The sequence below is a fragment of the Schistocerca nitens genome, chromosome 9 (genome assembly GCF_023898315.1).
Source record: "Schistocerca nitens isolate TAMUIC-IGC-003100 chromosome 9, iqSchNite1.1, whole genome shotgun sequence".
Lineage (NCBI taxonomy): Eukaryota > Metazoa > Arthropoda > Insecta > Orthoptera > Acrididae > Schistocerca > Schistocerca nitens.
In genome coordinates, this window is record NC_064622.1 from 358,928,398 (window position 1) to 358,943,262 (window position 14,865).

Consider the following 14,865-nt stretch of genomic DNA (forward strand, 5'->3'; position numbering starts at 1 on the left):
GTCAACATGCTGACACTCTGTAGAACATGATTGAAGGCATACTTATAAAACTGTTGGAAGCTTACGAGTGTCATGCATAATGTATTGCATAGTAAATCGACCCTTGTGATCTTCATTTGTGTATTGAGTAACTTATGAAAGCAATGTGTTATTTGGAAAATCGTTTCCCCTTAATTCTAATATAGGCACTTACATCCCTAGTGCAATATTTCCACATTTTCCACTCAGTATCCACTTTTCTGTAAGGAAGTAATAGCTACTTTATGATCAAGTCATAACTTACAAAATAGTAGCCTGTAGTAGTGAAACTTACAGCTAAAATAATTTAAGAAGATATAAATGATTGACAATATTTTCGAAAATTTGATGGTTATGCACTGTACACTGTCTTTGGTATAAGCACTAGATAACTAGGGTCTCCTGGTAATTGTGTATAGGAAGGGGACATGGGAAATATGTGGAAAATAATGTGAAATGTGCATATGGGAAAGAAATAATAGGTAGGATGTAAGTGTTAGAAGATAAGTGGGATGCCAATTTCACAAGGAAACAGTCCGTTGGAGCCATGTATCTGGGATGTCATGTATAGGGTAAGATTTGATTTCAAGGAAGGCTATATTTCAGAGATGAATTCATGGTCTACGAAGAAAAGACGATAAGAATCGTGCTCGGAAAGGACATGTAGTGCTTGGAAATGGAGGAAAGATGGGACATGTTGACAGAGTCTGGCAGCAAGTCACGTTGCACTGTTGTCACAACATTAGGAATTAATAGAGTAGCAAGGGTGGTTACTTCAGATATCGGCTCATATAGCCAGCAATAGTATCCATGATCCTACCACCAGTGGTACTTTCAGCAGCTACATGATCTGACAACTTCTTTCGCTGCATAAAAATCTGCTCCATTCTCAAAGGTAAAAACTACACAATGCAGTGTAGTACCACCAGGCAATGAAAACGTAGGACACAACACAGCCTCTCAAATTCTGACACAAATGGTGATGATATCCACTGTGATCTACTTTGAAACGTAGTCAGCCAATGAGGGTAGAAGTTACCATCAGGCAATGAAAACGTATGACACAACACAGCCTCTCAAATTGTGATACAAACTGTGATGATATCCACTGTGATCTACTTGAAACGTGTAATATTGGAAGTACTCGTTACAGAAAGTTTTTATCAGAGAAAAAACAACAGTTTAACTTCTGTGGATAAACAGTAGTGTACTATTTCAATATGAAGATTTTTTTAATACTTATTGATGACCGAATAAGCTAAATAAGTAATAGTTTTAATGAATTCAGCGGGGATATGTTGCATACTATGCATCTAAAGCAGCTTCACACCATTATTCAGTAGTATGATTCACAAAAATGGTTCTACAAAGGCATTACAGGTCATTTATTATAAAACTCCAGCCACTATGACACTGATACAAGGCCAGTCTTTCAACGATTTGCTGAAATTAATACACTATACCAACACAATATTTCAAAAAGGATTATATAAAATTTCAATGAATCTTTTTGAAACACACTTTATTTTAATATTGTCACTTCTCCATTTAATGTACTTGCTGTGCCTACCTACCTGTCACACACGGACTTGATGGCTATGTTGTCATGTTCCACTATCTAAGCAAAAACTAATGTTGAAGTAAATCTCAATTATTTATATTATTATTATTATTAGAAACTAATAATCACTGAACACACCATAAATCTAATAAGTTTATTGTAAATTGTTATACTTGAAGAATTCGAACATCAGGAGATTTACAACATTTTTAGCTTAATGTTCATTCTTCATTGAGTACTGTCAGACTGTTGATATGAGCAAAATACAAGGAATTTTAGTTAAACCATTTTATAGTTCTATAGGCTGCAAGACTTTTTCGTGCAACAGAATTCAAATTCTTGAGTGGACAGAATAGATTTTCCCCATGCAGCAATTACATTATAAAGGCTAATTCACATTGGCTGTCATGTCTCATTATGTCAAAATATTCCATAATGCATTTAAAATGGTTGCTTTAACAAAGGCCGTGTCGACATCTGCTAACATCGGAAGTTAACATGTTTTCGCCATGCTTTATTGACATAGAAGTGAATTTTGTGCTTTTGTTTCTTCTTAATCTTTATTTTTATTACTGTGCTTTGTTTTTGTGGCAAATCGGAAATGTTCCACGATTTGAATACTTTTTGCATTGAGTGTTCTTCCAAAAGGGAGCTCAGATACCTAACAACCTAAAATTATTTAGCTTTTACAATAACAGAACAGAGCTGATGCCCACAGTTACATAAATAAGAACATACGTTGATGAAGCAGTTTTCAGTGTATAACGCTTTAAATGAGAACTTCAGCTGTAATGAAGAAGAAAATTACCGTTGTTTATGACAGAAATAGTTAAATAAGGGAAAAACATAATGGGTAAGGTGTGCTCTGTCTATTCCCTTAGAACTATTGTTTGATGTATTTGTGTGTATATATTTTCGCTAGCATATAAATGTCGATTTTTTGAAACGTTGTTTCATTTCTCAGAACTTTACTTCAAGTAACAGATCAGGGACATACGTTCGAAAGTTTGCTTTGGCCGTTAATAAACTTTATAGTTCCTCAATCCCAATAGTCTACTCCAACTTTTTGTATCATAGATAGCGTCTCATAACATCGCTTTCACCATCTGATACAGTACTAAGCAAACTGACATGTAATGGAAAGTGCGAATACACCTTGATGTGATGATGCCATAATGTGATGACATCCAGTGTAAATTGGCATCAACCTGTTGCAATGTTAGTGTGTAACTTGTAAACTATGTTTAGTGTACAGCACTATCGGTAGTTCACCTCCAGTGTGACATTTTTCTGTTTTCATGTGGTGGTAGAATACTACTGACCTGATGTAGCTGGGAAGTTCCACAGTAGTCAGTTCACTCACTGGAGCATAGAGCTGAGTGCGGTGATAAAGTAATTAATCGTCAGTGGGTGTACAAGAACGTCATGGAATGAGACAGGCAATGCATTTGCGTGTTTATTTAAAGCAGTTAGTGCAAGAAGTGATTTATATTTGTGAATGCCTGCCATGTCATATTGACCATTCCATATGCATTGAACTGGGACCTGAACTGCAAGGATTAATCTTGCAAGTGTTGTCTTGAGCATTCTATAGTGACCACAGAAATGTTATCGTAATATCTGAAACTGAAGTGACTGATTATCACAATAGGCAGAATATAATTATACTCGAGAAAAATTGGTCGCTAGAATTGTGTAAGATGGCTATAAAAGAGATTCTAATGTGTTTAAAATATTAGTGTATGAGAACTACAGTCAACTAAAGTAATATTTCAGAATCGAAATTGTACACTGGTAGAAATGAGTTACTTTGAACTGCAGAGTAGCAGCCAACCCTCTGCAATTGAATTGTAGCTTTGTACCTGAACGTTATAGTATTTCCAGCATCGATAGTGCCACAGATGAGTAAGCAGCTCGCCATGAAAATATAGGTAGGTGACTGAGGACATTGTCAAGAAGTATTCCCACATCTAACTGTGCAATATAGAGTGAGAACATCATTACTTTTGCAAATATAACGTTATTTATATCGGAGCTGCCTGCTTATACCCATTGTTAAAATCTCTAAGAATACAATGTGAGTCTATTTGCCACCTTGGACGTTACTGGTGCTCTGTTTAGCAGTACATCTAACTTTTTACCACTATTTTGAGTACACTGATGTCCTAACAGCAACTGTTTCTTAACAGTTGTAACAAAGAGGTAATTTGTTTTTGCTTGGACAATTTTCAGCTTTGATCTGCTTGCAGTTTTACATGTCTATAGGCAAGGATGAACACACTCTGCTCTCAAGATACCCAGGCTAAAGAACGAGGAAAAAATGGAATAATGACTTGAAAATGAAGTTTTTACATAACATAATATGTTGTATAATACAATATTTATATGATATAATATATGCATAAGTTTTTATGTAACATTATACTAATGTCATTACTGCAGGAGAGGCATTTATTGGGATTGTCTGGATACAACATTTCATTTCATAGCCATTCTGTGGAAAGTTACAGATTTCTGAGCCAGAACAAATAGTTGTCCCCTTCATCAACATACAAGCTGTCCACACCTAGAAAAGAAAAAAATCAACATGTTAGATTCTATGATTCGATTTTGCAAGACTTATTTATTGCATACAAACTGAACAAGTTTTCATCTGATATAACATTTCCCTTGGGCATGTCTTTGATTTTTCATACTCTTCCACATCATGTGATTTTAACATACTGGAGGTACTTCTGTAGAGAATCACAATTTTCTGTTCGTTTTATGAAACAAATAAGTAACACAACTGTAATAACTGTAAATGGTGCTATTAAATATACATGAATGGCACGTTTTTCACAACATAGTAAAGGATCAGATTAACCTATCAAATGACATGTTATCATTTCATTTCAGGGCATTCATCACATTGAGTTTCATTTCAGAAGTGAACGGAAGGAGGGAATAGAGATCGTAGAACTGTTACACTGGTGTCATGGCAGTAGTAGCGGATGCGGCTGGGGAAAATACGAAGAACACAGTTTGGCGATAATGTGTACATTTTCCACTCAATTCCTGTACGAACAGTGAGAAATCACTACAGTCTCCCCAGTGATAATCTCTGGCTTTCAGTGCATAAAACCATTAGATTGGGAGTTAGTGGTGTTTTCCTATTAGGAATTAAAACATATTCATATCAAATAGCAAGTCTGTTTGCTTATGAGTCTCTTCTGTGTCTTGTTTATGTGCTTGGTTTCAACTGACCATCTCGCTTCCCCACCAAAAAGAATAGAAATCGGATAGCTTTCCTTGCAAAACAGCAGAAATGTCAAAATATTAGCAAAAGCACATTTACCTAAAACATTGTTCAAGACCCAGAACTCAAGTTAAATGAACTGCTCAATGCAAGTGTTGCACTAACTATGAACATAACTGAGCTCAGGCTCCAGGGAAGCAGAGAGCGAAATAACAATCATAATAAAACTAAATGAAATAACATTACTGTGAAATAAAAACGAAACAGTAATAAAAATAAAGACAATGCATTCGAAAGTACATATCTCTGTATATATGTGAAATCAGATTCTGCTGCTGGTTATATACAGCAACAATGGCTCTAACCTAACTAGGCCTCCAGGTGAATAAGTAGTCGATGACAGATATGGATATGTGCTTCAACTTTATGCTAGCGTTCATCAATTTATTAATGTTAGTGGCTGGAAAGTGTCAGCCTGTCAGCAACTCATGGCCAGATATTTTTTTGTGAGTGAGAGATTTGCTGAAAGTGCTTAATAGGGCAGCAGTTGAATAGTCTTCCATGGTAGGACAGGGCAGCATGGACAGCATGTAGTCTTGCTTTATCTTGTTAAATAATAATATCACAGTGATCTCGAAGACAGGCCATGGCCAAAAGACTTAATGTGCCTGAAATGTGATGCATGTTCTCCAAATTACCAACTACGTGAAAGAGATATGCTCATACTGCGTATCCAGTGGCATCTTATACCATCATGCAAAGTGTTGGCCCAACATGTGATAATGAATGCAGTGTGGCAATTTTAGTTGTCCTCAGACCCTTTATACATGGATGCATCCAATGTAATCCTCTACACAGAACTGGAACTCGTTGGGCACACCGCTGTCAGTGTGCCTCTCTCTACTGTCTCGCCAAGGGAAATTACGACAATGGTCACCATGCCAACAGTCTACGGTGATCTAGACGTCGTCGTACTGTCTGTGTGAATACTTGACTTGCTGCAAACAAGCCTGTTTCCTAGTTCACAGAATGTGATATGGCCGTATAGTCCTGCACAGCTGAGCAAACCATATATTTCTCTTCTTGGGCACTAGTCACATGGGATTGTTGAGTATGGGTCTTCTGAACCCATAAATGCCAAATGTTCATGTAAGTCATGCGTGTCTTTCCAACACAAGCAGCAATATCACAGAACAATAAACTATACTATTAATAGGCTGTGGTCCCATCTCTCTGTATTCCAACACATGATATAGACATTCTCGTTCTTACACTAGGTGTAACACGATCTTCTCACAAACACTCTCAAATACAATTTGAGGAAATCATTTTTTATACAGAGAATGCAGATGATGTTACAGCTAGCTATTTTATGTGGCTGCAGTGATGCATATCCAAGCATGTAGTACATTTCGTATGTATCCTTGACGTTTTTTACATGTATATCAGTATATGTGAACTACATGACCGACATACTTCTGCGTGATATCATCTAGAGATCGCGCTATTACATCAAAGTCAGCAGCGCAAATCAATGCCACAGACAGACAGAGCTCACTGCAATCTGACATATGGAAGGCGCTCCAGAAGACCAAGCCTCCCTCTCACCAAAGGAGTGCCCTCACACTGAGGTCAGTGTATGAGTAGTGTCAAGCATTCAACAGCTAAGCCCCAGTTTTTTAGCTCAGCTTCAGAGTCAACAACATCATGAATAGAGATCTTGAAGTTTCAGAAGACCATGTACTTTAATTAAAGTTGAATATTGTACTCTAGGAGAACAGTTTGTGATTGTATGCATCAAGTGATACTTTCATAGTCAATAACATTTGTAAATATTCTACACTCTCCTGTTGCAAAGGACAGTCTCAAGTTCAGTAAATCTTTTTATTCATCCATGTAATAAAGTGAACTGATATTTCATCTGTTGTAGTTAAAAATGAACCATCTCCCAGAGCACTCAAAGAACCTACAGTTGTGGCCAGGTGACTGTAGTATTGCTTGGTCTTAATGGCCCAGGCGTTGTTTTTACTGATTATTTAATGTAAATTCTTTACATTTTTGGTGTAAGTGGGTCTGATATTTAGGGTCTGTGGGTTTATTGTGATGTGTCCATTAAATAGTCCCTGCGATATCGACGTAAATTTGTCGATGTTGTGGTCGTTGCAATCGATAACTCGTTCTCAAATAGATGGGGCGAGACTGTGTCTAACATATGCGAGGAGTGAAGTTCAAATATCGCGTGGACCATCTGTTTCAGCTTCTAGCTATGTCACGTGAATATCAGAATAGATCCTTCCCTCTTGCATCAGCTGGTAGCCCATTTTTATTAGCTACAGTACCATTTGTAGAACTCTCTCGCACTGTTCGCTCTCGTAATTTCTAGAATAATGCATAGTTTTTTTTTCTTGAAGCGGCACCAGCTGCCGTCTGTTGGTGTTTCTTTGGCACTCTTATGCCGATGAAGCAAACACGATAACATTTCGTGTAGACCTTTTCTTTTCTTCCATCAATACAATGTGATCAGGATCAAAAGTTGTCAGAAAAACATTCTGGTTTTTAGTCATTTTGTCACCTTCCTCAAAAGATAAACCACAGTTCCTCAGTATACACCAAAGAAATTCAGCCTGACAGTTTCTTTTTTCAAATAAATAGAATTCCATGGCACTATAAATCCTTCTGAGTTGATTTTCCTAGACATTTAACTGTCATGATTGATTCCAGTAGTCGTTTGACGCTTTTGTAATCAATGAATATGTAGTACTTTTGCCTATTTGCGCATGCTGTAGCCTTATATCACTTGGTGTGGTTCAAATACCAACACTGACACGCCTTTGGAGCCAACTGCTGTTTTGGCTAATGAAGAAGTCAAGCATAATTTTAGATTTAGTAAGATACATGAGAGACTACACACTTGCACACGTTTTTAATTCGATTTTTAGAGAAATCTTAGTTAAGCACCACAACTCTACACCCATATCTAAAGATGGGTCTAACCAGCTGCTCAATGGTTTACCAACGAATTTACTGTATGTGACGTAGAGTCGCATGAAGTCTTGACTGGCAGATCCTGCAAATGAAGTCGATTACCTAAAATATATTAGTTTCATGATAAGGTTCAGCAGAGGGTTAAGGTTCTGCAGAGGGTTCAATCTGTTGGAAACACTTGATTGTAGCTCTTTGCAGACATAAATGATAAGACAGGATGATGTATTAGGTGGTTCCCATGGTTGTGCTAGTCCAAGGAACTTTCCAGTCTTTTGTACTGTCACCAGATGTACTGAGTAGATCATATGATAAATCCAGTGACAGAAATGGGAAGTATTACACTATGAACAACTTGAATGGATGTTACCAATCTGAAACTGCAGTATTTTAATATCTGTGGGCTAGGTTGATTAAAATTTCATCTGTAGAATAGCTTACATTTAGTATTTCCAGTACAGAAAAAAGTCTTTCTTACAGATTAAGGTTGGAGTAATTACATGAAGGCTTGTGAATGTGTCTATCGTTATGGAACTTATCAGGCAGAAATTACAAGACAACATACCCAGATGATGTGCACATAGAGACTATCGCCAACTTGCAGATTTTAAGAAAGGTTGAATCATTGGCGTGAGCGAGATGGTAGCATCATAGTGACAGATCCTGGAGACAGTTGGCTGTGCTGCAATGAATGCAGAACGTGTGGTGACATCATGGACTCAGAAGATCAGTATGGCAAGGAGACTTCACTTCCAAAAGGATTGCACCATGACAAGACTTTATGATTGTCTCTCATGGCCAGGTCACCAAATATCATAATTAGTTAATTAATTTCGTGTTACATGGATCGTTTTGCATGATAATTTGTAATGATGTGGAACTGGTCATTTCACATTCACATTGCAAATTAATTTGTAAATATGGCTACATGCTGAACATTATTAAGTTTTTTTTAAGAAGAAACATACAGATGAGAGTTGTTAATTCCTACCCACTACCTTTTACACATTACAATCATAGAAATTCTTCTTTAGAAAAGAAGGAAGTTGTCAATGAGAAACTTTTTCACTTTGTTTTCAAATTGTACTTTACTGTCTGTCGGACATCTTATACCACTGGTTTAGCGATTAAATATTTTAGTTCCAGCATTGTGCACCCCTTTTTATGCAAAAGACAACATTTATCTGAAGGAATGGATGTCATTTTCCCTTCTGGTATTGTAATTAGGTACAGCATTGTTCCGTTTGAACTGCTGTGGCCTATTTACAACTAACTTCATGAGGGAATAAATATATTGTGAAGTAGTAGTCAGAATATCTAAATCCTTAAACAGATGTTTACAAGATGATCGTGAGTGAGCACCACATATTATTCTTGCAGCACGTTTTTGAAATATGAACACTTTCTTAAGGATGAGTTACCCCAGATAATTAATTCATATGATATTATAGGATTAAAATATGCAAAATATATCAATGTAATGATTTGTCTCTCTCCCCTAGGTTTATAGTGATTCTAAGTATAAATGTGGCTGAACAAAGTTGTTTTAGAAGTCCCAAATTTCCTAGTTTAAATTCTCATGTATATTGAGTCCTAAAATTTTTGATCTTTCCACCCTGTTTATTATTTCCTCACTATGTGTTACGCTTATCATTGGTGTAGTACACATGGATGTGCAGAACTGAATATGTTGTGTATTTTTAAGAACATTATTTATCATTCATTCTATTTCTGTATTTATGCTAGGACTAAATACAATACTAGTGTCATTTGCAAAAAGAACTAATTCTGCTTGTTATACATTAGACAGATGATGGTTTACATATATATATATATATGACAAACCATAGTGGACCTATGATTCAGCCTTAGAGAACCCCAAATGTGATTCCTCTCCAGTCAGAATAACAGCCCCAGACTAAATTGGTTGAATTGCTAAATTCAACTTTCTGCATTCCTTTGGTTAGATATGACATTATCCATTGGTTGACTATACCTTCAATCCCATAATTTATCCAGGAGAATATTGTGCTTCACACAGTCAAATGCCTTAGATAGGTCGAAGAATATACCAGTATTCCAGCAAAATTATGCAAGACCTCAAAGTGCAGTTCACATTACAGATTCCTTGACGAATGTGATGTGACAGATAGATGTATATATTCATGCCAGCCTGCAGAATGCAGTATTAATGGACTGCCAAAGCATATGTTTCACCCATGGCAAGAAATTTCTCAAAATGACATTCGGTGGCTGTTTACTTCTGTGCCACAAGCAATACAAAAGTGTTGAAGTTTTCCTGGCTGATCGAATATTCCAACATTTTTTGGGAGTGCACCCAGGATGTTATTAACTCTTGTTCCAATATTTCGGCTGACAACCGTTCAGCCACTCTCTAAGCGAGCCGCTTGCAAGATTTTGAAAGCACTTTACACTGAGGAGTAAACACACATGTGTAAAAGATAACACTGTTAGCAACAAGAGCGTCAGTCACAGTTAAAACTTAACGTCTCTAAGAGTAACACAAAACAATAACAGTCAACAAATCCACAATGCTTACTAAGTATTTGTTAAGTTGTTGTGCGTGGCACATGTAAGAATTCCAGGCTATGAAGACCTAGAGCACCTTTCGGAGCACAGATGTGAAATGAGGGGCTTCCACAATTTGTCAAGCTGGAAATCCTCGTCTTACGTGAGCAGGTTATTGGCTAATTGTATTTCCATTGGCCATCCCAAAAATTACGAAAAAGATAAGATACTGACCACAGCGTCGTCCTATTTTGATTCAGAGGTCAAGGAAGCTCGGAAATACGATTAGCAGACAACTTGTTCAACTGGGATGAGGGTTTCCAGCTTGACAAATCATTGAAACCTGTCATTTTATGTCTGCGCTCTCAGAGGGAAATTCTTCTAGGCTGTCACTACCTGGCATTCAAATATATGTCATCCATAATAATGAGATAAATACTTTGTAAGCACTATGAATTGGCTGATTCTGTGCTTGCTCTTAGAGGTGTAATATTTCATCTATGATTGATGCTCTTATTGCCAACAGTTTTATCTTTGACACATGAGCCTAAACTCCACGGTTTAGTGTTTTAAAAATCTTGCAAGTGCCTACCATTGAGAATGGATGAAAGGTTGTCAGCCGAAATATCGACACAAGAATAAATAATATCCTGGGTGCACTCACGAAAAATGATGGAATACAAGAGTGTATTCATGGCCTTAGCCGGTAACACCTCATACTGATGTTGATAGCAGAGATCAGTTTCAAACAAAATGAAAGTTCAATCACTTAATGTTTGTTATGTGTGGGTTACCACCACTGAGTTCATAAATAGTTAACTGGTGTTTCATGGCATAATACTTTCTATTTATGTTACCGTTTCTAATGAGCCTTGTCAATGTGACGTAAACCCCATGTCCTTCCATTTCAATCAGGGTACTGGGTGACAAGCTACAGTGGTTCAAAGCTATCCAGTCGTCCAGATTTAGGTTCCTTGTTTTCCCTAAATTATGTAAGCCAAGTGCTGGGACGGATTGTTTGAAAAAGTCTCAGCTGATAAACAGCCCTTTCCTTGGAAACGAGGAGATTGTGTTCTGTAGCTTCAGGAAGTAAACCACTACGTGGATTTCATGTACCTTAGATTTCCAGTAATGATAGTTCTCCACATACTAGTGAGGAGATGGATTTTTCATGTATTATCAAATAACATCGTGACTACTTTCAGTGATTGATTTGGGTACAAAAATGGTTAGACATTATCCCAAAAGACTTTGCTTACAGTACAATGCATGCCTATAGAAATTCACTTGGCATGACCATGAAGTTGTTTGCCTGTATCACCACTGCTGTTGGACATAACTTCAGTCTTGTGGCAGGGAACATGCCACTTCCAAAAGATGTACATTTTGAAGAGACAGGGAATCCTATGCAGCAGACTGTTCCAACATTGTTCTATGAGGCATGGGTGCCAACGCCAACATGCATGCTCTTTGTCTACCATTGCGATGGAACAGCCAGCTGTACAGTATTCCAAGGGTATCAGGTATCGTCTGACGTTACAGTGCCTTTGACAGACTTCAAATTAACTAAATAATTCACACAGTTGGTAAAGTAAGTAAGAATATTGCAGGTGCAGTGGCCATACCAACAGGAGTGAGGAGTTCATTGCCAGGTGGGCTGGCAGGGTCGGGCACCTGTGGTGTTTGGTAGATCAGCCAGAACAGGTAATTGGCAGGGTCCTCCCTGTAGCCAGCCAGCATCGTGATGTAATGCCCATAGGGCCACTCTGTCGCCTCAAACCTGTGAATTAATTCCAATGCTACAGTCCTGTGTACAAGTTTCCTTCACAGCTTCAGAAGAATGTTTCCTCTTTGGAATCTAATATTAGGTAAATATGTCGCTTTTCCATTAACATAATTGAGTAATCTTCAAGATGATACCACAAATAATATTATAAAAGATGTCATATCATGTAGACATTTAACTGTGGTGTGCAAACGAGGCATTTATTTAAGGATCGGTGCATATCCCAACTCAGCTTCATGGTCGAGGTCACTAACACCTATACTAATATGCAACTCTCGATTAAGATCCTGGCGGTAGAAAAAACCTTCACTGCAAATGTTTGAGCGACAAGGGGAGCAGAGGTGGAGGAGTGAAGCTTTTGGCACCCAGAATAGCACCAATTAAGAATGTAAGAGTCATATGTGATTGTTGGCTGGAAGATCCTGTGAGTTAGGTTCAGTCAGGTAATTGGAAAGGCGTTTTGTTCTTCTGTGCATATTTGCTGTGTGGATAGTGTGGCATCATGGCACATAGCCTACTTCTCTTGACTACAATCAGGAAGGTTGCTGATCTTAACATTCCCATTTGATGGACTGTTAATCACTAACAGTGTTATATGCCCTTATTAAATGAGATGCAGTGGAAAGATTTGTAGTTTAACCAAGGGGACTGCGGCAAAGTCTGGTGACAACCCCCTCTCCTCTCCTCGCCAGCCAAGTACTGATGGTGCAAATGTCTTCTACCACTGGGATTCGAATTGACAATCTCTGAGTCAGGCACCCCTACACAGGGGTACATGAGCAAGCTCAGGAATGGGGGCGAATTATTTGTGCAAGTGTTCTGTGCTATATTCAGTATCTTTCCACAGTGTCTCATGGAGAGAAGGTATATGACACTATTGGTAGGGGTGTTAAGTCCAACAGCCCACTTAGTGCTATTGGAGAGAAGCATGGTACCAGGTTCTAGCCTTTCCTTTCTTTTATTGTTATCAACAACTCAAACGTGATACAACACTCTACAGACAATCATTACAGTCACTTACACTGGACAGATACACTTAACACACATAATATGCAACTCTCCCAAGTGGTTTCATATTGAAAGGCTTGCACAAGACTGTGAAACACACAAATTTGTTCTTTTATTCATTATATACCCCGTGATGAGATATCAGTTTCTACAATTAGGGTAGTATTTAGGATTCAATAACGTATGCAGATGCCACATGGGAAATATTTGTCATACAAATAGAGTATTTGCTGTACAGACTTTGGCATGCAACTATTGAAACACGGTATGTCCTGTAGAGCAAAACTAAGTGGTAAATGATAAGTAGCAAGGGTTTTCGGGTGGTACAAGTCGTCAATATTATACGAATCCAGCTTATAAAGGCTCTTTGAATACTCAGGTGCAGCATCGATATGTCGATACATTTAGAGGTATCGCAAGTCAATTCCCTTGTCTCAATAGTTGTACCCGTAAGACCAAACAGTTTCGAGACTGGATTAATAAAAAACAGAGACAAGGTGTGTTGTGTACATAGTTCCGCGTAGTCAGCGCGTACACAACTTTCCCACTAGAGCGCGCCCCGCTAAGCACAACACCGCAGGCGCAGCGCTCGTCCATCTCCGCACTACGAGATGGCGCTGCCATAGAGACGGACCAAATTCTGCTTCCACCGATCTGCGTATTAATATGTAACGCAGCCAATGAGATTGCTGCTAACGTAGAACCTTTTCTCCTCGCAGATCACACTCGCGCAGTGATAGGTGAACGCGCGAGGTATTATAACCAGTGTACAGACCTCTGATTAGTGAGTCTGCATTTGTCTGCACCAGTCTGTACCAGTCTACATTTGTCTGTACCAGTCTATGATCAAGTTTCAGTCTGTGCCTAATAAGATTACCATATTCCGGTACATAGCCATGAAGATAAATGTATAGACACTTTTGTCAACTATCAGAGATATATGTGAGAATAAGATTAACGTACCAATACCAAAGGAACTTCAGGGGTCAATTGTAAATAGCATCCAGAACCAAGTTAAGTAATTTTTATGTGTCTTATTATTTTAATAAATGTGTGTGAAAATTAATCAAATTCTGTTTAAAGTTGGCCACCGTCAGTCTGCTACTCTAAGCGTGGAAGTGGCATTTCTATCGTCTGACCTAACGGCAGAAGATAAACACGCCACGATAAGACCACGAGACATATAGCTGACACTCGCCTACTTTGTTAGAGCGACAAGTCAAATAATCTGATATTGTGTGTACTGAAAGTCTTACAGTACGCACACCACAAGGTGAGATGGTAGTTTAGGTGTTTTACATTGTCGATCATACAACTATGTAAAGCTGTCTGAGAAGTGCTTGTTTGTGGTATTGTACGACCCACCCATCACTTTGACTTGGGTGTCAGTTATATTGTTAACGCATTGACCTCCCTTGTAAATTTCTGCACTTCGTCATTTTGTGGTACACTCGTACTGATGACACGAAGTCTCCTCACCTGAAGTGATTTTTTCCAGATCTTGGAATATGTCCACACATCTTTGTTTTTATTTGGGAGTCAAAGTGTGCAGGATATAATTTGCATACCTCTTTCTCTTCTTCAAATCGTGCTATAGAATGTATTGAACACTTTATTTAGATATGTTTCATTGCAAATTGTTTGACAACAAAGTTGACACACTATAACCACACGTTCAGTACTTGACACAGCCTTCTCGCAACTGACTGGTCGAATGCACGTCTGTTGTTTACAGGTGTTAGT

General features: G+C 38.0%; 1 protein-coding gene across 1 annotated transcript in view; it reads right to left on the minus strand.

The window, feature by feature from the left end:
• Window positions 1-3,908: 3,908 nt before the first annotated feature.
• The window catches only part of LOC126203397 (uncharacterized protein CG3556-like), a 37,531-nt gene continuing 26,574 nt past the window's right edge, over window positions 3,909-14,865 (minus strand). Inside the window, exons 4-5 of the mRNA XM_049937702.1 lie at window positions 11,954-12,108; window positions 3,909-4,145 (exon numbers count right to left, since the gene is read on the minus strand). Coding sequence (XP_049793659.1) covers window positions 4,084-4,145; window positions 11,954-12,108 — 217 coding nt within the window. The 3' untranslated portion in view covers window positions 3,909-4,083. The remainder of the gene's footprint in view (window positions 4,146-11,953; window positions 12,109-14,865) is intronic.